General features: G+C 47.9%; 1 protein-coding gene across 1 annotated transcript in view; it reads right to left on the reverse strand.

The window, feature by feature from the left end:
* The window catches only part of LOC140411416 (uncharacterized), a 632,495-nt gene that overhangs the window by 395,327 nt on the left and 211,610 nt on the right, over window positions 1-25,558 (reverse strand). The window contains exon 5 of the mRNA XM_072500524.1: window positions 23,261-23,375. Coding sequence (XP_072356625.1) covers window positions 23,261-23,375 — 115 coding nt within the window. The remainder of the gene's footprint in view (window positions 1-23,260; window positions 23,376-25,558) is intronic.

A 25,558-nucleotide genomic window follows, 5' to 3' on the forward strand; every position in this document is an offset into this window, starting at 1 on the left:
AGTGCTTCCAAAGGGTAGTCAGGGCATGAATCAACTCCAGCCTCCCGGATTGCCTTGATCCACTACAGTTCACCTACTGCTGCAAGAGGTCCACAGCAGATGCCATCGCCATGGCCCTGCACTCAACCCTGGAACACCTAGATAACAAAGACACCTTGTCAGACTCCTATTTATCGACTACAGCTCAGCCTTCAACACTATTATTCCGACGAAACCCATCTCCAAACTTCGTGGCCTTGGCTCCACCTTCTGCAACTGGATCCTGAACTTTCTACCATACAGGCCACAATCAGTAAGGATGGGCAACAACACCTCCTCCACGATCATCCTCAACACCAGTGCCTCACAAGGCTGTGTCCTCAGCCCCCTACTATACTACTTGTACACCTATGACTGTGTGGCCAAATTCCCCACCAACTTGATTTTCTAATTTGCTGATGACACCACCGTAGTGGGTCAGATTTCAAACAATGATGAGACAGAGTACAGGAATGAGATAGATAATTTGGTGAACTGGTGCGACAACAATAATTTCTCCCTCAATGTCAACAAAACGAAGGAGATTGTCATCAACTTCAGGAAGCGTAGTGGAGAACATGCCCCTGTCTACAGGGGCAGCATGGTAGCATTGTGGATAGCACAATTGCTTCACAGCTCCAGGGTCCCAGGTTCGATTCTGGCTTGGGTCACTGTCTGTGCGGAGTCTGCATATCCTCCCCATGTGTGCGTGGGTTTCCTCCGGGTGCTCCGGTTTCCTCCCACAGTCCAAAGATGTGTAGGTTGGATGGATTGGCCATGATAAATTGCCCTTGGTGTCCAGGATTGCCCTTGGTGTTGGGTGGGGTTGCTGGGTTGTGGGGATAGGGTGGAGGTGTGGACCTTGGTTAGGGTGCTCTTTCCAAGAGCCGGTGCAGACTCGATGGGCCGAATGGCCTCCTTCTGCACTGTAAATTCTATTATAAATATCTATTAAAAAAATATATCAATGGGAACCAAGTAGAAAGGGTCGAGAGCTACAAGTTTTTAGGTGTCCAGATCATCAACACCCTGTCCTAGTTCCCCCATGCCGACACTATAGTTAAGAAAGCCCACCAACGACTCTACTTTCTCAGAAGACGAAGAAAATTTAGCATGTCAGCTACGACTCTCACCAACTTCTACAGATGCACCATAGTAAGCATTCTTTCTGGTTGTATCACAGATTGGTATGGATCCTGCTCTGCCCAAGACCGCAGAAAATTACAAAAGGTTGTGAATGTAGCCCAGTCCATCACGCAAACCAGCCTCCCATCCATCGACTCTGTCTACAATTCCCGCTGCCTCAGAAAGGCAACCAGCATAATTAAGGACCCCACGCACCCCGGACAGACTCTCTTCCACCTTCTTCCCTCAGGAAAAAGATACTAAAGTTTGAGGTCACGTACCAACCGACTCAAGAACAGCTTCTTCCCTATTGCCATCAGACTTTTGAATGGACCTACCTCGTATTAAGTTGATCTTTTCTCTACACCTTGCTATAACTGTAACATTATATTCTGCAGTCTCTCCTTCCTTCCCTATGTACGGTATGCATTGTTTGTACAGCATGCAAGAAACAATACTTTTCACTGTATACAATAATGTGACAATAATAAGTCAAATCAAATCAAAAAAAAAAGCCGGGTATCGAACCTGGAACCCTGGCGCTGTGAAGCAACAGTGCCGCCCACTGTGAAGCGAATGTTTCCAGACGTAACTGAAGTTCCCGGACGTAACTGAAGTTCCACATTTTTAAAAAATCATGGCATGTGGGCGTTGCAGGCAGTGCCAACATTTATTACCCATCCCTAATTGCCCTTGAGGGGGTAGTTAAGAGTCAAACACATTGCTGGAGTCACATGTAGGCCAGGATGGCAGATTTGCTTTCCTAAAGGACATTAGTGAATTAGGTGGGTTCAATGGTTTCCTGATCATCGTTAGACATTTTTAATTCCAGATTTTTAAAAACTTCAAATCTCACCATCTGCAGTGGTGGGATTTGAAGTTGGGTCCCCAGAACATTACTCTGAGTCTCTGGTTTACCAGTCCAGTGACAATACCACTACGACACCGCGTCCCCATCTCTTGTACCTCCCCATCTCTTGTAGCATTCTCTTTTGCACCCTCTGTAAGGCTACTCAAGGTTACAGGATCATTAAAGCACAAGGGAATTATGGAGGAATGAGGAACAGTAACATCAGAAAGAAAGTCCAACCACGCCTCCGGAAAGAAGGTAGTTCAGTGAGGATAATCAGGGTAAAGTTAAGGAATTGCAAAAGATTGTGGGGATTATCTACAGATGTGCTGACACTTATGGATATAAGAGACTGGATTTTCACTCCAGAGGCAGATGTGCAGAGTCAGGAAACACACCTTGGGAGGAACAGATTGCCAGATTTCTGTCCTGTGTGGAACAGGCGGTGGTGTAGTTCGCTAGAGTTGGACCTGCTGCATCCAGAAACAGTTTGGAGGCAGCCACGGGGACTTCTTAGTGCCAAGGTCGGCTGCTAATAGAGTTATCTCAGTTGTAACAAAAGTAGTTCGGCCCTTTAGTCTTCATACCCCCTCATTCCCTCATCCACTCCCCATACCCCATCCAGGCCTCGTCATATCCCTCAATGGTCTCTAATACCTACCATCCCAACCCACACCCTATGTTTTACCAACCTGGTGTCAACTCATGTCAAACCATGACCCCTCACTTATCCCCATGGTCCCATATACCAACTTACTGCCAACCCATTACCCCACAAACCAGCTCCGTCCCTTACAACCTAATTACCAACTCACCCAGTGTCCACCATTGGCAGCCCTCTGGAGCCGTGCTAAAATGAAATAACACAAAATTCTAAGTATTTACAGTAGTGCAAGGCAATAGGACTAGGCAGTGTTAAATCACAATGGTGATTTATTAACAAAGCAAGAACTTGAATTACTTTACGTTAATAATAAGGTGTCAAGGTGGTTAGTACTACTGGCTCACAGCACCAGGGACCTATGTTCGATTCCGACCTCGGGAGACTGTGCGGAGTTTTCACTTTCTCCCGTGTCTGCGTGGGTTTCCTCCCGGTGCTCCGGTTTCCTCCCACAGTCCAAAGGTGTGCCGGTTAGGTGAATTGCCCAAAATATTGGGTGGTGTTATGGGGATAGGAGCAGTGGATTGGGTATAGGTAGAGTGCTCTATCAGAAAAGGAAGGGTGTAGACACAATGGGCTAAATGGCCTCCTTCTGCATTGTAGGAACTCTATGATTCTGTGATAATTACAGATCTACACAACTCCAACACAGGGCTAGTTCCCTCGACTCTCAGGCTTACACTGAAGATCCCCCACTACCTGGGTTTGTGATAGGCCTAGGTTCATGTGTTCCGTCCCCATAGGCTTCGGGTGAGTCACGTGGCCCACGAAGGACCACCCCTTAACATGCTACCAACGTAACTTTTACAGAGTTCAGAATATTAAAAAAACACTCAATATTAAAAGCCCAATGAAAACATTGACTTTGGCTTTCCAAATGTGTGAATTCTGCTCAATTTCCCCATCATCTGCCCCAACATACAGAAATAGGATTTGTCTGAAATGCAGATTGGACTTCCAGTGCCTGGCATTGCACTGAAATTCACAGACAATGTTGCTCAATTGTTTGGTAGGCAGAATGGCAGCATCCTTTTAGTGCAAAATACCACTCAAACAGCCTCTGCATAGTATAGTTGCATGAAATAGCTTCCTTAACCTAATTCAAATTTTTGATGTATTTACCCTTTCCAGTTCTGAGCAGCATGAATTGGCCAAATGGTTGAGTGAAACATCCCATTTTTAATGAGTTTGCCATGTATGCAAATACTTTGTGAAGACTATCGCATCCTAAATATTGACTGCAATATTTAGTTTATTAGTTAATTTAGCTGGTTTCCACAAGAAACATGCTTTGAATGCAATCAGCTGCAACCTCCTAACCTGTGCATATTTCTGATACATGAATGGTACGTTTGCGATCTTTGACTCCGCAGTTTCTCAAGTTCCTTTTGAGATGGAGCAGTCTAATGCGTTATCTTTTCTCAGTGCGCGGGTTGAGAAATCCGCTAATGGATTCTCCACTCCTATCTACTGCAAGCCCACATTCACCAGTCAATCACATTGTGATTCATACCGCTCTATGCACTGTCGTGGGGGACAAAAATAAGATATACTCTATTGGTAGTATGTAGTTGGAAGAACGCCAAGTTTCAGAGTTTGTGAAGAAAAGGCAAAGCCCGCTGAGTCAGAAACATTCCAGAAGATAAGTGTAGAGTGTTTTCACTGCTTCAGATGCCACTATTAGGTGTGGCCATTGTATCATAGATGTGTTTTTGAGCAGTGATCTATCATAAGGGTCTGTTCTATTAGGTAAGGTGACCCTTCCATTGACCAGAATTGTGCAATCATACACATGCATCACTGTAATTTTTCTTTGAGAAAGTACCATGATGCAATGGAAAATGTTACAATTATGTCATCCTATCCCGTCATCTTTTGAGCTATTACTGAAATGGAATGATAGCTCTGGCTTCTTAAAAATAACTTGCTTTTGACCCTCGAAGAGAAAAATCTAACAACCTGCTCCCACTTACTGATCGACAGACATTCTGCTTTGAAACTGAAATCAGCATCTTCTGTTCCTTCTATCTCAGAAGGCAACTGTGACCATTATGAGTGCTTGGGCTATGTTTCAAGTATTCCTAGTTTTCAGCACAGCAGGTTCTCCATCCATTTGGGAATGAATGACAGTTTTAAGACACAAACAAATAAGATTACAAATTTATTTTTGGAACACTTGAGCAGTCAAGGGCATTCAGCCTCTGGTCTTCAGGTAAGCGTTCTCCGAGGCGGCCTTCAGGACGCGCGACAATGCAGAATGGCAGGCAGAAACTTATAGCCAAGTTCTGCACACATCAATACGGCCTCAACCGGGACCTTGGATTCGTGTCACATTATATTCACCCCCCCACCATCTGGCCTGGGCTTGCAAAATCCTACCAACTATCCTGGCTTGAGACAATTCACACCTCTTTAACCTGTGATTATCCCTCTCTCCAGTTGCTCCGTCTGGACCTGTAGACTTAATTACCTGCAAATACTTGCAATCAAATTATCGTATTGCATCTTTGACTTTGTCTATATATATGTTTCTGGAACCCACCTCTTCATTCACCTGAGGAAGGAGCAGTGTTCTGAAAGCTAGTGATTCAAAACAAACTGTTGGACTGTAACCTGGTGTTGTAAGACTTCTTACTGTGGCTCACCCCAGTCCAATGCTGGCATCTCCACATCAAATTTATTTTCACACTCTCGAATGCATTTTTTCTCAGTATTAAAGGTAGTGTGGGGCGGTGGGGGTGGATTCTCCAGTCTTGTCCATGTTGGGTCCTGGTGTGAGCAAAAATTATACGTTTGGTGTTCCAGACAAAACCCCATTAATTTTCAGCGGCACCGAAAACTCCCAGTGGTGGATAACGATGGAGGATTTAGGCCAGCGTGTTTGATGAAGATAGTGAGGGATTTTTTTTTCCTCCAAAGAGTCAATATTTTCTATTGATATTGCGTCGAATCTGAAGAATGCATAATGTATCTTTGGTTAGTGACATTAAAGGGCACATGGAGCTGCATGGAGGGAGTGGATGGAAGTGTGGGGAGTGAGTGGTGAGGTTATGGTGAATGTAACCAATGTCAGGAACCATGCTGCTGCCTCAGCACTCACAGGAGATTGCGGCTTGCAAACCAAATCCTGCGAAAAAAGACAGCAATCCCAGGCTAAGTTAAAAATTAGTCAGGAGTGTAGTTTGGAAGAGAGTTTGAAAGAGCGAGTGAGAGAGAGACAGACAGCTGTGAAAGATGGGTCACAGCTCTGACCCATCTTTCCACAGGTCAACATTCAGGTACTGATTCTCTGCTTTCACTCACTCGAAAACTGGTGCCTACCTATTTATTTGACCCCAGAATGAAGGGTGTGACCAGCACTGCAGCACTGATAAAGAAGCACCCTCACTTAATGTGACTGTCAGGTGGATGTACCTTTAAGAAAGGTGTGTTTATCAAATAGCTGCAGTAATGCAGAGTGTGTAGGTGGAGCTGGGCTGTCTGTCTGTCTTTTAACTTTCGTTTTGAGCTGTAAAGCTGCTTTGTGGCTCAGTTTTTGGTTTGGTTTTCAGAGTTGGAGAGCTGCATTCAAACAAACTGTATCTCTCTCTCTCTCTAAAGAATGTTTCCAGATCACTTGATGATTTCAAAGTAATACATGTTTCTGTAGAGAATTTAAACCTGCTGTCTTTGTAAAAAGGGTTTAACTTATGGATGTTGCTGGGAAAGGTATTAAGGGTTGCCGAGAGGATTGTATCTGTGGGGTTACGCGTATTGGTAGTTGATAAGATGTTAACTGTGTGTTTATAAAATGTTAACTGGGTTCATAGAATAAACATTGTTTTGTTTCAAAAATACTTAAGGTCTCTGTTGCATAACACCTGGAGAGTGGACCCTTGTGCTCCCCATAACCAAAATCTATTAAACGTTGTGGGTCAGGTGAACTCCATGATATACTTTGGAGTTTTCTAAACCCTGACCCATAACAGTGACCTTGACATTCAATGGCATTACCATCACTGAATCCCTCACTGTCAACATCCTGAGGCTTACCATTGACCAGAAACTGAACTGGATTAGCCATATTAATACTGTGGCCACAAGAGCAGGTCAGATGCTATGAGTCCTGCGGTGAGTAGCTACTTCCTGACTCCCCAAAACCTGTCCATCACCTATAAGGCACAAGTCAGGAGTGTGCTGGAATACTCCTCACTTGCCTGGATGAGTGCAGCTCCAACAACACATAAGAAGCTCAACACCATCCAGGACAAAATAGCTCGCTGGATTGACACCCCTTCCACAAACATTCAATCCCTCCCCTACCGGCGCACAGTAGCTGCAGGGAGTATCATCTAAAGGATGCAGTGTCTAGAAGGATAAGGACAGCACCACTCGGAAGTCCACTTCCAAATCACTCATCCTGATGTGAAAATACATTGTCGTTCCTTCACCGTCACTGGGTTGAAATCCTGGAACTCCATCCCTAATAGCACAGTGGGTGTACCTACTGTCCACAGTGGATTGCAATGAATCAAGAATGCAGCTCACCACCACCTTTTCAAGGGCAATTAGGGATGGGCAACAAATGCTGGCTTGGTCAACGAAGCCCATGATGTATTAAGTGAGTTGGTTCAACGTTGACTGCAACTGGATGCAGTGAAACTAGAAACAGGCTTCCGACACAGGAGATAGTCCAACACTGTTTTATTGAACTTACTGATTGCTGCACATAATCTGCTGTGGGTTGACACTCTATTAATCTAACTGATAACCTCCTACTGGCTTGACCAGACTAGCTCTCTACCACATGGAGATGGTGCTCACTGGCTTGTGCACTCTAACTATCTCAGTAACTGTGTCATGTGAGAGAGAGTCTTAATGCCCTGTGTGCTTTATAGTGGTGGTGTCCTGTCTGGTGATTGGTTGTTCTGTGTCATGTGTGTTCATTGGTTTGTTTTTAAAAAATATTTTTATTCTCCTCCTTTTTCACATTTTCTCCCGCATTTACACCCATCAACAATAAACAATAATCAGCAAGATATGTCAATCCCCATAACAATAACAACGATCCCATCCTCCCACCAACCCCCAAACATCAGCCCGCATGTTTACATAAACAAATGACAAAAAGGAATCAGGGATTACCCATAGTCACCCTAAATATATACAGCCCCCCTCCCCCCACAACCCTCCCACCCATCCCCCCCACAACTAATGTTCGCTGTTATCCAGTTCTTGAAAGTACATAATAAATAGTGCCCATGACTTGCAGAACCCCTCCGAGCTTCCCCTCAGTTCAAACGTAACCTTCTCAAGGGTCAAGTATTCTAACAGGTCCCCCCACCACGCCAGGGCACAGGGTGGAGAGGCTGCTCTCCATTCCAGCAGGATCCGCCTTCGGGCGATCAACGAGGCGAAGGCTATGATATCTGCCTCCGCTCCAGTTTCCAACTCTGGCTGGTCCGACACCCCGAATATGGCCTCCTGGGGATCCGGGTCCAGTTTCACATGCACCACCTTGGAAACTACCCTAAACACCTCCATCCAGTACTCCCCTTGCTTTGGACAGGACCAAAACATATGAACGTGATTAGCGGGCCCCCCCCCCCCGCGATGCTCACACACATCCTCTACTCCTTCAAAAAATCGGCTCATCCTCACCCTCGTGAGGTGCGCTCTATATACCACCTTCAGCTGTATCAGCCCCAACCTTGCACATGAGGTGGAGGCATTCACTCTCCAGAGCACCTCATGCCAGACCCCCTCCTCTATAACCTCTCCCAGCTCTTCCTCCCACTTTGCTTTGATCCCTTCCAGTGGTGCCTTATCCTCTTCTAAAATAGCTCCGTACACCGCTACACTGCCCCCTTCTCCAGTCCCCTTGTCGTCAGCACCTCCTCCAGCAATGTGGAGGCCGGTTCCTCTGGGATGCTCTGTATCTCCTTCCTGGCAAAATCCCGAACCTACATGTACCTAAACACTTCTCCCTGCTCCAGCCCATACTTTGCTTCCAGCTCCCTCAATCCTGCAAACCGACCCCAAAGAAACAAATCTTTTAGCGTCTTAATCCCCCTCTCTTCCCATTTCCGAAAACTTCCATCCCACCTCCCTGGCTCAAATCTGTGGTTCCCCGAATCGGCATTTCCCTTGACCCTACCCACAACCCAAAGTGTTGGCGAAACTGCCTCCATATTTTCAATGAAGCTATTATTACCGGACTCCCTGAATATTTCCCCGGAGCTATCGGGAGCAGCGCTGTTGCTAGTGCTTTCAGCCCCGACCCCCTGCACAAACTCTCCTCCATTCTGACCCACTGGGAATCAACCCCTCTGACCCAGCTCCGCACCTTCTCCACATTCGCCGCCCAGTAGTAGTACAACAGGTTCAGGAGACCCAAACCCCCTGCCTGCTTTCTCACTTTGGCCACCTTCCCTCCCCATTTGAACGAGGTAATCCTTCCCTCAATCTCCCTGAAAAAAGACTTGAGGAAAATCGGTAGGCATTGAAAGATAAACAGAAATCACTGCAACACATTCATTTTAACCGCCTGAACCTGACCCGCCAGTGAAAGAGGAAGGCCATCTCACCTTGCCAGATCGGCTTTCACTCTCCCCACCAAACTAGTGATGTTGTACCTGCAAAGCCTCCTCCACTCCCGGGCAACTTGCACCCACAGATACCTAAATTGAGTCCCTGCCCTACGGAATGGCAGCCCCCCACCCCTGCCCCCACCCTCGACCAAGACACCACAAAATACTCACTCTTGTCCAGGTTCAGCTTGTACCCTGAGAAAGACCCAAATACCCACAGTAGCTCCAATATTCCTCCTATCTACGCACTCGGTTCCAACACATATAGCAGCAAGTCATCAGCATATAAGGACACCCTATGCTCTATCCCCCCCCGCACTATTCCTTTCCATGCTCCCGAACTTCTCAATGCGATGGCCAACGGCTCAATCGCAAGTGCAAACAGCAGGGGGGGGACATAGGACATCCCTGTCTCGTCCCACGGTGGAGAGAGAAATATCTCGAACTGATATTGTTTGTGCGGACACTCGCCTTCAGTTCCTTACATAATAGCTTTACCCTGTTCACAAATCTTGGTCCAATCCCAAACTGCTCCAGCACTGCCATCAGGTACCCCCATTCTACGCGATCAAACGCCTTCTCGGCGTCCAATGCCACAACCACCTCTGTTTCCTTCCCTTCCACCGGTGCCATAATGACATTCAATACCCTTCTAATGTTCGAAAACAGCTGCCTCCCTTTCACGAACCCCGTCTGATCCTCCCCTATCACCTTCGGGAGGCACTCCTCCAGCCTACTCGCCAGTACCTTCGCCAACATTTTTGCGTCCACATTCAGATGTGATATGGGCCGATGCGACCCACACTCTGTCGGATCCTTATCTTTTTTTAGCAACAGTGAAATCGATGCCTGCCCCAAGGTTTGCGGCAACACCCCCTTCCCTATCGCCTCTTCAAACATCCCCATCATCAGGGGTGCCAACCTATCCTTGACTTTTTTATAATATTCCACCGGAAACCGATCCGGCCCTGCCACCTTCCCCGACTGCATCCTCCCTATTGCATCCTTTATCTCCTACTCCACTATTGCTCCTTCTAATGTAGCCCTGTCCCCCTCCCCTAGCCTCAGGTACTCCAACCCATCTAGAAATTCCTGCATCTCACGGTCTCCCCCGGGTGGCTCTGACTTGTACAACCTCTCATAAAACGCCTCAAAAACCTTGTTAATCAGCACTGGAGCCACCAGCAACTTCCCTGCCCTATCCCTCACCTGAAGAATTTCCCTTGCCGCTGCCTCCCTCCGGAGCTGACCTGCTAACATACGCCTTATCTCCATGTTCATAAACTGCACCCCTTGCTCGTCTCAGTTGGCGCACTGCCTTCCTGGTGGACAGTCGGTCTAAGCTCGCCTGTAGTTCCTTCCTGTTTTCCAGATTCGCCGGGTCCCCATCCTCTGCATACCTCCTATCTACCTCCAACATCTCATCTATTACCCTCTGCCGCTCCAACCTCTCCTCTTTGTCCACCATGGCCTTAAACAAAATTACCTCTCCCCTCACCACCGCCTTTAGAGCCTCCCAGACGACTGCTTTCGACACCTCACCCGTACAATTGAAACGTACATATTCCTTAATTACCTTTTCAATTTTCTCACAGAACACTTGGTTCCCCAAAAGCCCCACATCCAGTTTCCACCCTGGTCTCTGCGCTATCCCCTTCTCCAGCACCATATCCACCCAATGTGGAGCATGATCTGACACTGCAATTGCAGAGTATTCCGACCCCTTGACTCCAGCCAGCAAAGCCTTCCCCACCACAAAAAAGTCGATCCGCGAGTACACCTTATGGACCACTGAGAAAAACGAATACTCCCGTTCCCTTGGGTGCAGGAACCTCCAAGGGTCCACCCCTCCCATTTCCACCATTAGCCCAGCCAGCGCCTTCACCCCCCCCTGATGGGACCAGCGAGCGTGGCCGTGATCTGTCCAACCTTGGCTCCTGCACCAAGTTCCAGTCCCTCCCATAATCAGCTCATGCGTGTCCAAGTCGGGAATGGCCCCAAACACCTTCCTGGCAAATCCCACATCGTCCCAATTGGGACTGTATACACTTAACAGCGCCACTAATCTCCCCTCCAATGCCCCTGTCACAATCACATATCTACCCCCCTGATCTGTCACCACCTTCTCCATCTGGAACTGCACCCTTTTGCTGACCAACACCGCTACTCCTCGAGCCCTTCCATCAAATCCGGAGTGAAACACTTGGCTAACCCAGCCCTTTTTAAGTCTCACCTGGTCCTTCACCCTCAAGTGAGTCTCCTGCAGCATTGCTACATCGGCTTTCAAACTTTTCAGATGCACAAGCACCCTTGACCGGACCTCCTAGCCCTCTCACGTTCCACGTGACTATCCTTACTGGGGGTCTCTCACCCCCCCCCCCACTTTTTTATCCACAATCACCATACCACTGGGCCCTGCCCCATAAGCCTGACCCGCCCCTGTCCATTGTTAACATCGAACCCCTCCCTCCCCCCCCGCCCCCCCAAGAACCCCCCCTACAAAAACATCCCCCAACATGCATCCCTTCCCCCCTCTCGCTCGCCTCGTAGTCCCATTGAAGCCTGCTACCCAGGCTCCAACGTCCGCAGCCCTCCTCTCATCTCACCCTCGTTCACTAGCTGACTTTAGTTAGCTAGCGCGGGTGGCTCCCCCCGCCAAGGCATCTCGCTCCCTTCCACCCAGTCCCAGAGAAACACCAAAACAAACACAACAATCCAACCTCTACAATTCACTAACATAACATTTAACCGTCGCAACACAGAACGCCATTAACTTGAACTCTGTAACAATGCAAAGAGAAGTAAATTGCAATACAAATCAGTAAAAAGAAAGTTGTAACATTTATACATTTTCCAGCTGCTCAAACACAGTCCACAGTCCCTCTTCCAGTTCCGCTCTTCACGTCTGTCCCAAGCCTTCTGCCCTCACGAATGCCTCAGCCGCCTCCGCTGTCTCAAAATAAAAGTCTTTGGCGTTATATGTTACTCTCAACTTCGCCGGGTACACCATACCAAATCGCACCCCCTTCTTGTACAAAGCCGCCTTCACTCGCCCAAACGCCGCTCGTCTTTTTGCCAACTCCACCGTCCAGTCCTGGTAGACCCGAACCGCAGTACCATCCCACAGCACCTCGCGCTTCTGCTTCGCCCAGCTTAATACCTTCTCCTTCATGCAAAACTTATGGAAGCAGATAATTACTGCCCTTGGCGGCTCGTTCACTTTGGGCTTCGGCCTTAATGACCGATGAGTTCGGTCTAGCTTGTACAGGGTGGGGCTCTCACCCTCCCCCACCAGCTCCGCCAACTTCTTAGCGAAGTATTGCGTTGGCCGTGGGCCCTCTGTCCCTTCGGGCAAGCCCACAATTCTCAAATTGTGCCGCCTGGAGCGGTTTTCCGAGTCTTCCAGCTTTGCTCGGAGCCCTCTGTTAACCTCCACCACCCTCCGCAGCTCATCCCCCATCGAGGTGACCTGGTCGCTGTGTCGTGACACGGGCTCATCCACTTCCTTCATCTTCTCGCCCTGCTCTCTCACCTCGGCCGATGCTTTTGCCATCTCCACCCTCATCGGGCCGATTGCCTCCTCCAATAATGACCTCAACGCGACCTTCCTCAAGGCCTCCATGTGCCTCGCAAACTGTTTTTCCAGCTCCACCGCCATCACCTCGGTCATCTTCTCCACCGTAAGTAGTGCGGCCCCGCCTTGCAGTTCGGCTTCCACCATCCTGTCAACACTTTTGCTCGTCATTCTTTCTCCTCTGCATTCACCCAGAGCTCACCTGAGACCAGGCTTCAGCCTTCTTTCTTCCTCCTAGGTGGGAGCCATCCAACGTGGAGCACCCTCCCTATATAGTGCCCTGGCCTCGGGCCTGCTGCCTCGGCCTCCTCGTAGCTCCGCCCCCGCTGCTCTGACCTCGACGCCGCGCTGGGCCCAGCGCCTCAGCCCCCGCCGCCCGACACTCGCGCGGGGTTCTTCGCCGGTTTTTAAACTGGCCCCGCTGGCTGCTCGTGACGGCCCCAAAGGCCGACGATAGTCGGGGGGTACGTGAAGACTCGGGGATTTCCCCGGAATCGCCGCGAATCGCGGACACCGGCGGGAGCTCTTGTTGCTGCAGCCGCCCTGCTCGTGTGTTCATTGGTTATCCTGTGTGTCAATCACTGCCTGTCTGCATCTCATTATATACATGAGTGGACATTATGACAGCCCACACCCTGCCAGGATGCCCGGGTGGCATTGCCAGGATGCCATGCAGTCAGTGCCAAGGTGCACAGGTGCCAGAGGGAGAGCCAGGGTGCCTTATCCACAGCTACCCGGGGGTCTACAATGGCCTAGGAGACCACCCCAGGTGCCGTTATGCCTGGTCTCCCAGGTGCGGCCGTTGAGTCCCCAGCGCTGGGTGAATCCGAACGAACCTATATTTTAGTGAACCATAGGGCTCATTTTAAATATGCTGATCTGGACCACGCCCATTTAGGGTGAGATCCACATTGCGAAGTCTCGCGAGGTTTTCCACGGAGTTCCACGAGACCAAGTCGGGGGCGACAAGGCCGCTGAATTGCGCCCCGAGTGAGTGCTCACAGAGTAGCTATACAAAGTAAAGGCCTCTCGAATGCTGGTTCCTTCCTCTTCCTCCCTCCCCATGGAGCTTTCCCCCTCTGCTATGGTTACTGCTCCATCTCCATGCCGTACTGGAGATTCAGAGTTGCCGCCACAGAGTGCCCCCGTACCGCACTGCAGCCTGTGTGGCGACACATCAACAAACCCTGTGGGGATGCAGAAAGAATGCCTGCCGAATGCAGGAACTCAACACAACACCGCCAACATTTAAAAGAAAATTGCCAAGTGCTTTCTGTGACTTTTCAATAACAGATGACGGTTTAAAACACCTTACCCACAAGGTGGATGGCTTGCTCTTTAAGGGAGTACTGTATGCAGCTGAACGCATGCTCTTTTATGAGTGGGCTGCGTTCAGTGGGCCTGCGTGGTTTGCGTTTCAAAAATGCGCGTCAAATCAGCCGGTAGGGCTGCTTGATCTCAAGGACTGATGGGTTGGGGTGTCTCTGCCACACACACACACACACACACTGCATTACCAACCTTCCCGACACGAGGCGTGCACGATCAATCGGAATCATTGAGTCCGCCATTCCGAGAGGCCCGGCGGTTTCCATTGCACTGTCTCTGGCGGCACTGCATAGCTGAGTTTTCAGCCTCAACGTGCTGCAGTGAAACAGCACAGTCTGCGCCACCTGAGTTATGGTTATTGACCACTGAAACTCAAATCCCTACTGTAAAGCAATCACTGACATCATAAAATGTTATAAACGAGAGAGATTTCCTTTAACAAGATCTCTATAGAATTCAATTGCTTCGAAGATGAATATTAAGCTTGGAGTTAGTCCGCAGCGGCCAATATATGTTGATAGGCATCACATGACCAATCCAAGGAAGAGATTGTGCACATTCGCATATTCTGGCCTGGCATGCAGTCAGAAGCTGTGCCAGGTCTAATTTACTGGTTTGGAAGCATGTCAAGAGAAATAGCTACCTGCTCATTGGCTAAAGGCCTACCTTCCCCTTGTGGCTTAAACATGTCAAATAACGAATATATCTATAAAATAATTTGTCTCGTCAGCAAAGAACCAGAAGAGAGAGACGACAGGGTTGATGTTATGAATAGATGCTTCAGGCTTAGCATTTTGCCTGGTTGGACAGCGTAGTGAGGAATTGTAGATGTGGACATTAGTGAGGCGAAAACTGTAAGAATGAATTCATCATATTCTGATACATACTCCCTGCTGGGTCAGGCTCTAACATGCTTAAAGAGGGAAAAAGCTACACAATTTCCCAGGAAGATGAATAGGTGAAGTTAAAACATTCAAAAAGAGGCAGTACGTTTTCGCCTTTTTCTATTAGAACATAGAACGATACAGCGCAGTACAGGCTCTTCGGCCCACGATGTTGCACCGAAACAAAAGCCATCTAACCTACACTATGCCATTATCATCCATATGCTTATCCAATAAACTTTTAAATGCCCTCAATGTTGGCGAGTTTACTACTGTTGCAGGTAGGGAATTCCATGGCCTCACCACTCTTTGCGTAAAGAACCTACCTCTGACCTCTGTCCTATATCTATTACCCCTCAGTTTAAAGCTATGTCCCCTCGTGCCAGCCATTTCCATCCGCGGGAGAAGGCTCTCACTGTCCACCCTATCTAACCCCCTGATCATTTTGTATGCCTCTATTAAGTCTCCTCTTAACCTTCTTCTCTCTAACGAAAACAACCTCAAGTCCATCAACCTTTCCTCATAAGATTTTCCCTCCATACCAGGCAACATCCTGGTAAATCTCCTCTGCACCCGCTCCAAAGCCTCCACGTCCTTCCTATAATGCGGTGACCAGAACTGTACGCAATACTCCAAATGCGGCCGTACCAGAGTTTTTGTACAGCTGCAACATGACCTCCTGACTCCCGAACTCAATCCCTCTACCAATAAAGGCCAACACTCCATAGGCCTTCTTCACAACCCTATCAACCTGGGTGGCAACTTTCAGGGATCTATGTACATGGACACCTAGATCCCTCTGCTCATCCACACTTCCAAGAACTTTACCATTAGCCAAATATTCCGCATTCCTGTTATTCCTTCCAATGTGAATCACCTCACACTTCTCTACATTAAACTCCATTTGCCACCTCTCAGCCCAGCTCTGCAGCTTATCTATGTCCCTCTGTAACCTGCTACATCCTTCCACACTGTCGACAACACCACTGACTTTAGTGTCGTCTGCAAATTTACTCACCCACCCTTCTGCGCCTTCCTCTAGGTCATTGATAAAAATGACAAACAGCAACGGCCCCAGAACAGATCCTTGTGGTACGCCACTTGTAACTGAACTCCATTCTGAACATTTCCCATCAACCACCACCCTCTGTCTTCTTTCAGCTAGCCAATTTCTGATCCACATCTCTAAATCACCCTCAATCCCCAGCCTCCGTATTTTCTGCAATAGCCTACCGTGGGGAACCTTATCAAACGCTTTACTGAAATCCATATACACCACATCAACTGCTCTACCCTCGTCCACCTGTTCAGTCACCTTCTCAAAGAACTCAATAAGGTTTGTGAGGCATGACCTACCCTTTACAAAGCCATGCTGACTATCCCTGATCATATTATTCCTATCTAGATGATTATAAATATTGTCTCTTATAATCCCCTCCAAGACTTTACCCACTACAGACGTGAGGCTCACCGGTCTATAGTTGCCGGGGTTGTCTCTGCTCACCTTTTTGAACAAAGGGACCACATTTGCTATCCTCCAGTCCCCTGGCACTATTCCTGTAGCCAATGATGACATAAAAATCAAAGCCAAAGGTCCAGCAATCTCTTCCCTGGCCTCCCAGAGAATCCTAGGATAAATCCCATCAGGTCCCAGGGACTTATCTATTTTCAGCCTGTCCAGAATTGCCAACACCTCTTCCCTCCGTACCTCAATGCCATCTATTCTAATTGCCTGGGTCTCAGCATTCTCCTCCACAACATTATCTTTTTCCTGAGTGAATACTGACGAAAAATATTCATTTAGTATCTCGCCTATCTCTTCAGACTCCACACACAACTTCCCATCCCTGTCCTTGACTGGTCCTACTCTTACCCTAGTCATTCGCTTATTCTTAATATAACTTGAAATTCAAGCCCACAGACGTCTTGAAGGTTATAAAACAGGGATGCTTTGTTCCACTGGCATCAGATCCTTGATAAATGCTGCTGGAAAAACTGAATCATAGAATCCCTACAGTGTAGAAGGAGGCCATTTGGCCCATTGAGTCTACACCAACCCTCTGAAAGGACACCCTAACTAGGTCCACTAACCCATCCTTTCCCTGTAACTCCATAACCCCATCTAACCTTTGGACACTGCGGGCAATTTAGCATGACCAATCCACCTAACCTGCACATCTTTGGATTGTGGGAGGAAACCCGGGAAAAAGTGCAAGCTCCACACTTACAGAATTGAACCCGGGTCCCTGGCACTGTGAGGCAGCAGTGCTAACCACTGTGCCACCCACACGGACTTGGAGGAATGGGCTATTCACATCCGACACTCCTTATCTACCAGGAAACTGTTGAGAGTTTAACTCCTGTATTCTAATCAAGCCGAGTATCAGAGTTCAGTGGGTGGAGCTCCGATTGTTAACTTCCTGAGACCACGTGAACTACAGTACCATGTCTCCCAGACACCAGGAGAACCTCATTCAGTCCGATTCGGTCTCCAGCCGCTGTAGCACACTCCACTTCCACTTCCTGGTTCTCCAGTCACCGTCAGAAGCTTTGAGCTGCTCCATTCATGGTTTTACCTCTTACCATGTTGCAATTTAGCAATCTTGAACTTCTGCTCCTTGCTACTGTCCTACCCTCCTCTTTCTCTCTCCCGCTCTCTCTCTCTCGGACTTCACCTCTCGTCCCAAGGGGCATCTTAAGGATCGACCAATTTCCCTGCTGGGAATCCTCTCTGACCGACGTTCTCTGCTAAATGGGGACCTAGTGCCCCGTAGGAAATACCCTGTGGTGGACAGGTCTGGAATCCAGTCTTGTGCCCGATATGAGAGGTCCGGATGCCGAAGTCCAGCTCATGTGCCCCACTAATTTAAAATACATTAAAAGGCTACCGAAAAGAGCAGCACAGTGGCACAGTGGTTAGCACTGCAGCCTCAGGGCGCTGAGGTCCCAGGTTCGATCCCGGCTCTGGGTCACTGTCCGTGTGCAGTTTGCACATTCTCACAGTGCTTGCGTGGGTTTCACCCCCACAACCCAAATGTGTGCAGGGTAGGTGGATTGGCCACGCTAAATTGCTCCTTAATTGGAAAAAATGAATTGGGTACTGTAAATTTATTTTTTAAAAAGCTACCGAAAGCAATGTCTATGATTCATTCACCAGCCAGGTTTTCTTCTGTAACTAAATGCACGCTCACACAAATTGGGCCATACCCAGATCAAAGAATAAACTGATCAGCCCGTGCAAAAAAGTGTCCCTCCACTTCACATATGTTAGCATTAAAGCTGTGCAACATAATTTGTCAATCGGTACAGTTGCTTCACGTTAACACCCATTTCTTCTCTCTCTAGGATGTTGGATTTCTCAGTCTTTTGCTGGGACAAAAAAGATCATTTATTGATTGATTGACTGATTGATATTTATTGTCACACGTACCGAAGTACAATGAAAAGTATTTTTCTGCGGCCAAGGGAACGTCCACAGTATGTACATAGTAGACAAAAGAATAATTGACAGTGGTGCATCAACAAATAGTGATTGGTTACAATGAAGAACGAGGCCAAACAAGAGCAGCATAGGGCATTGTGAATAGTGTTCTTACAGGGAACAGACCAATCGAAGGGAGAGTCATTGAGGAGTCTAGTAACTGTGGGGAAGAAGCTATTCCTATGTCTGGATGTGTGGGTCGTCAGACTTCTGTATCTTCTGCCTGATGGAAGGGTCTGGAAGAAGGCAATGTCTGGGTGGGAGGGGTTTCTGATAATGCTGTCTGCCTTTCTGAGACAGCAGGGGGTGTATACCGAATCAATGGGAGGATGGCAAGCTTGTGTGATGAGTTGGGCTGAGTTCACCACACTCTGCAGTGTCTTGCGATCTTGGGCCGAGCAGTTGCCATTCCAAGCTGTAATGCAGCCGGAGAGGATGCATCTGTCAAGCTCTCAGGGCACTCTGATATGTATTGAAGTCAAAAGCTATTTTAAAGTGTTGTTGTAAAGCACGGCAGCTAATTTGTGCAAAACAGCCATATTCCCTAATCAGTAATGAGATTAATTAATCGTTGAACATTTGGATGTTGTTAAGGATTATGGGATATGTGTTAGCCGGATCAGATTAAGTTTTCACCTGCTTTTCTTTGCACAGTGTCAGTGGAGCTTTTGTGCCCATTTGAATAGGCAGATGGGGTCTTGGTTTAATGATTTATCTGAGATTGCTGACAATGAAGCACTCCCTCAGTACTGAACAGTAACATCAGACTCCATTAGATGGTCAGGTTGATGGGTTTGAGCCGTAACCCTTTTTGGTCACGGCTGAAGATTGGCAGTGAGACCTAAAAATAGCAGCTTGATTGTCTCGGACACTGGTAATTAATGTACTCCGTCACTGACAGCATTCTTCATGACCTTCTGCTGTCATTTAATATCAAGTATCCTTCAGAGCCCTCATTAATCATATACTTAATTTTTTTCCCCCTCTACTTATGTGCGGAGCCAAGTCCCAGCTGCTCTGAACTTTAAATATATCCTAGGAATCAAAATTGGTTGGGTGAAATATCCCCATGCGTGAAGAAAATGCATTCAAAATATGTTATTTTTCCCAATAGGACTGACGTTAATTTCAGAGGGCAGTAAAGAGTCAAGTGTATGGTCAAACCTTTAAAAATAGCTCCTATTTTAATCACCAGATGGTGTTGCAAATATGAACTACTCAAAACAACAAAGGAAATGAACACAATTTTACTATGGACTACATATTTTTAACATATACAAATGGTGCAAACAAAACAAAAAGAAAACCAGATATTTGAATTTAAATGTTTTTCTGAGCAAGTACAAGGTATTCTGGCAACCTTTTCATAGATCCCCATTAAGAGCAGGCAGGGAATGTACTATGAAATGTTCCTCAGGAAACTAAGGAAATTCGGCATGTCCACGTTGACTCTTACCAATTTTTACAGGTGCACCATAGAAAGCATCCTATCTGGCTGCATCACAGCCTGGTATGGCAACTGCTCGGCTAAAGACTGCAAGAACCTTCAGAGAGTTGTGAACACCGCCCAGTCCATCACACAAACCTGTCTCCCATCCACAGACTCGGTCTACACCCCCCGCTGCCTGGGGAAAGCAGGCAGCATAATCAAACACTCCTCCCATCCGGCTTACTCGCTCTTCCAACTTTTCCCATCGGGCAGGAGATACAAAAGTCTGAGAACACGCACGTACAGATTCAAAAACAGCTTCTTCCCCGCTGTTACCAGACTCCTAAAAGACCCCCGTTTGGACTGATCTGATTAATACTACACTCCTGTATGCTTCACCGATGCCGGTGGCTATGTATTTACATTGAGTACCTCGTGTTTCTCTATTACGTATTTTCTTTTCATGTACTAAATGATCTGTTTGAGCTGCACACAGAATACTTTTCACTGTACCTCGGTACACGTGACAATAAACAAATCCAAATCCACCCAAATCCAAATGTTCATGACTATTTTTCGTTCCTTTATCTATTCCATTGACTAACTTATCCTGAATCCATCTCAGAAGATCATTCTTTAAATTGAACATAATTCAAGTCAAGAGGTAAGAGAGAATTGTACCGTTCCCATTCTCAGGACATGTCAAGGTGATTTACAGCCAATGAAGTACTTTTGGAGTCTGATCGCTGGTGTGATTTGAGAAAGCCAGCAGATGATTTGCATGCAGTAAAATCCCACAAACAGCAATGTGATAATGACTGGATAATCTGTTTGTTTTGTACCTGATTGAGGGATAAATATTGACTACTACTTCAGAGATAACAACCTGCGTTTCTTCGTAATACTGCCATTTAAAAAAAATATAAATTTAGAGTACCCACTTCTTTTTTTCCACTTAAGGGGTCTTTAGTGTGGCCAGTCCACCTACCCTTCACATCTTGTGGATTGTGGGGGTGAGACCAACGCAGACACGGGGAGAATGTGCAAACTCGACAAGGACACCGTGCAGCCCCCATGTTTTTTTTAACACCCACCAAAATTGCTGAAGCAGGCCGTAACTTAACACCGCATCTGAAAGACAGCTCCTCTTGCAAAGCAGCACTCCAACTAGAGCATCAAGCTGAGGTTTTTCATGATCAAGTTGTTGGGGTTTTCTGACTCAGATACGAGAGTTCTGCCAACTGAGACACAGTCAGTTGGTGTAATCCCAGTCATGTGTCATGCTGCACTGTATTCTTACATTTCAAATGCCGTCCCCATCTCAATAGCCTGCTCCTGCACTACAACTCACCGAGGGCTTGACCCTTCTCCAATTCTGGTCTCTTGCCTACAGCTGACTAAGCCTCAGTTTAGAATTCTCCCCTCTGAACCTCTCTAACTCTCCTCTTCCTTAAAACCGACCTCTTAGCCCAAGCTTTCGGGCGTCTGTCTTAATACCTCCTTGTGCTTTACATTTTGTCTGATAACCGCTCTTGTCAAATATCTTGGGACATATTACTCCAATACAGGTTCAAGATAAATGCAAGTTGTTGCTGTGAAAGGAACACGCACAAGTGACACATATTGATTTGCCTTGCTCTTGTGCTTACTCTTTGAGGCACATTGTCAAAGTTCAAAAGTCCCTACAAGAAACTATGGGTGTGAATCCAAATTCCACCACTCTTGATGCAATTTGTTTGCTGTCCTGACCATCCTATTCTATCTATCACCCTACATTGCATCTCTATTTCCCCATGCACTGTTATCTTCTAAAGGTGATGGCTGTCGCTGTGCCCCACAGTCCCCACCAATCTCTTCAGTACCATATCCAAGGGACTACTCGACTGGTTGAGCCATTGTGTGTCAGCTAACCAAGAGGGACCAAGTCCCAGCACCATCTCCGGCCACGGGGTAGATCCGGGAGTGGGAATTTTTTCCATTTTTCTCCAAACCCTGGGGAAATGAGATGTGTTGTCCAGCTCCAAACAGCACCAGAAGATTCAACAAACGACCGGTTTCAAATCTGGAATCCCCATAATTATCGGGGGTGATTCTCCGATATGGAGCCCAAGTGTTCGCGACCATCATGAACGGCGTCACGTTTCCATTCATACCCCCATGGTATGACCGACTCTGGCCCCCACAGGGGAGCGGTTCACGCCGCTCCAGCCTCCTTTCGCAGCGCCAAATGGGCGCCGCGCCAACCTGCGCATGTGCGAGGGACTTCTTTAGCATGCCGGCCCCGACTCAACATGGCTCCCGTGTTCAGGGGCCGGCGAGCCAGAAAGTAGGCCCGGGGGGGGGGGGGGGGGGGGGGGGGGGGGGGGGAAGAGGCCAGACCCCATCGGAGGCACCCCCCAGTGAAGGAGCTCCCCCACCCCACCCCCAAAGGCCACCCCCAACCATTCCCGCAGAGTTCGTGCCAGCAGCGACTAGGGGTGAACGGCGCCAGCGGGACTCTGTCATATCGGCGTGGCTGCTCGGCCCATCCGGGCCGGAGAATCGGTGGCCCCGATTCTCAGCACCTCAGAGAATTGCACGCCGGCGTCGGGGCGTGGTTGCGGCGATTCTCCTGCCCGGCGTGGGGCTCGAAGAATCGCCCCCATCTTGTCAATAAAGTCTAGTATAGTCACAGTCCAGAAGGAGGCCATTCAGTCCATCAAGCCCATATCAGCACCCCAGTCTGTCCCATTCCCCCGTTCTAGCCCGCAGCTCTACACATTTCATTCCCGTAACCGTCCAGTTTATTTTTGAAATCATTCATCATTTCTTCTTCCACTGTCCTGGTAGGCAGTGATATTCTGGGCATTACCACACACTGCACTCTTCCTCATATCTGCCTACTTTCCCTTGCCCAAATCTATGTCCCTATTTAAAAACGTATTTGATGGGATGTGGGTGTCGCTGGCAAGGCCAGCATTTGTTGTCCATCCCTAATTGCCCCTTGAATGGAATAGCTCGCTTGAGGCCATTTAAAAGGGCAGCTAAGAGTCAACCACATTATTGTGTGTCTGGAGTTGCAAGTCGGCCAGACTGGGTAAGGCCGGCAGATTTCCTCCCCTAATGGACATCATTGAACTAGACGTTTTTGTACAACAATCGATAATAGTTTCATGGTCATCATTGCTGAGGTTAGCTTTATATCCAGATTTATTCATTGAATTTAAATTTCTTAATCCTGGTACCAACAAGTGGACAGTTTTTTTTGTCTACCTCTATCAAATATAAATGGACACATATGTGCGATCTTCGATGTAAGTTGTGTTCCCTCTGCTTTAGCAAATGGCTTAAAGTTACTTACAGTGTATCCATTCTTTAAGTTAAGACACAGTCCCGAATTAAAGCAGTTGATGCTGAGGAGACGACAGTAGTCAATTGCTGCCTCACAGTTTCTTCCAGTGAAACCTGGCGAGCATCTGTGAAGAAATCCGGACATTGGACAATCAGAGATGGAGGAAGAATGCATACCACTTACTCAGCTAACAGAAATGTAGTCCACAGTTGCAGAGTTTCTCTAAACCATTCATCATCCCCACAGCACAAACACAAAACACCATTCATTTAGTACAAAAGAAATAACTTACATTTATATCACAATCTCAAGATGCCCCAAAGCATTTGACATGCAATGAAGTATTTCTTTTTGAAATGCAGTCCGCTTGTAAGGTAGGAAACAAGGCAATCCAAATTGAACACAGCAAGATCCCACAACGACAATGAACCAGATCACCGGATACTTTGCTGTTAGAAGCATTTGAGGGATGCTACCGAGAAACCCCTGTTCTTCTTCAAATACATCATTCAGCCGCAGTTACCATTTCATCTGAAAGACAGTGGCTGGGATTTTGCGCCCACATTTGACACAGAAGGCAAAGAATCATAGAATAATAGAATTTACAGTGCAGGAGGAGGCCATTCGGCCCATCGAGTCTGCACCAACCTCCGGAAATAGCCCCCCACATAAGCTCATACCTCCACCCTATCCCTGTAACCCAGTAACCCCACCTAACCTTTTGGACACTAAGGGCAATTTAGCTTGGCTAATCCATCTAACCTGCACGTCTTTGGATTGTGGGAGGAAACCAGAGCACCTGGAGGAAATCCACGCAGACACGGGAGGAAAGTGCAGACTCCGCACAGACAGTCACCCGAGGCTGGAATTGAACCCAGAACCCTGGAGCTGTGAGGTAGCAATGCTAACCACTGTGGCACCGTGGGCGCAAAATCACGTAAGATACCAAAAGTGAGAATCGCACTGGCGAGATCGCGTGGTGAATCGTCCCTGCGCCTCTCATGATTGACATAACGGGACGCCCACCCAGGAAGTTTGGGAACCTCATTTAAATACATTACCACCTTATCAGCGGGCTTCCCCACTGTATCATCCTCGCACATTTCCCCATCACTGATGTGATGTCACATCGGCAAAGTTTACAACAGGTCTGGAGCAACGTGAACTAGGTCACACTGGGGGCAGACAGGTAAGTGCAGTCCCTAGGGGGAGGGGTGACACGGCACTGCCTTCTGGTACTGCCGAGGGGCAGTGCCGAGGAGCAGTGTCAATGGATGGGGGTTTCTTCTCGGGAGCTCCATGCGGCGTCTCCTGTATGCATGGGGGGTGGGGGGGGAAGTCCCCATGTGAGGTGTTGGTGGGGGGGGGGGTTAGAACGTGAGATTGGGGTGCCCTTTAAAAAGGACACGCCTCCAGGATTTCCTCTTCGAAGTGTTGGACAATAGGGTGAGAAAAGCTGGCTGTGCATTCAGCGTACTGCCTACTGCTTCTTTTATCTCGTCCAGCACTTAGAAGAAAAAACAGAATCTTGCACCCTGAATCTTTGGCAGTGTAGCACTCCTTAAGCACTGAGCTGGAGTGTCAGGCTAGACTTTGTCCAGATGAAGTGTGGGAGGCTTGAAGCCGCAACCTACTAACTCAAAGGTGAGTATGTTTCCATGAGACACAGCTGTGAAGCACTCTGACACTTCTGACCACATACTGCTTCCAGGACACGAGTGCTCCTTATTTTCAATAGAGAGAGCAGTGTAACTACAGTAAAACACAGATGAACTGGGGCAGCATGATGGCACAGTGGGTTAGCCCTGATGCCTCATGGTGCCGAGGTCCCAGGTTCGATCCCGGCTCTGGGTCACTGTCCGTGTGGAGTTTGCACATTCTCCCCATTTTGCGTGGGTTTCGCCCCCACAACCCAAAGATGTGCAGGCTAGGTGAAATGAAATTAAAATGAAAATCGCTTATTGTCACAAGTAGGCTTCAAATGAAGTTACTGTGAAAAGCCCCTAGTCACCACATTCCGGCGCCTGTTCGGGGAGGCTGGTACGGGAATTGAACCGTGCTTCTGGCCTGCCTCGGTCTGCTTTCAAAGCCAGCGATTTAGCCCAGTGTGCTAAACCAGCCCCTGCATCACCTCGCATTTGCCTGGAACACAGATGAACTCACACTCAAAGATGTACTCAGAACTAGAACAAACAGAGTTGTTATCTCTGGGTTGTTGCCCGTGCCACGTGATAGTGAGATGAGGAATAGGGAGAGAGAGCATTTAAACACGTGGCTACAGGGATGGTGCAGGCGGGAGGGATTCAG

This window comes from Scyliorhinus torazame, chromosome 4, assembly GCF_047496885.1.
Source record: "Scyliorhinus torazame isolate Kashiwa2021f chromosome 4, sScyTor2.1, whole genome shotgun sequence".
Classification (NCBI taxonomy): Eukaryota; Metazoa; Chordata; class Chondrichthyes; order Carcharhiniformes; family Scyliorhinidae; genus Scyliorhinus; species Scyliorhinus torazame.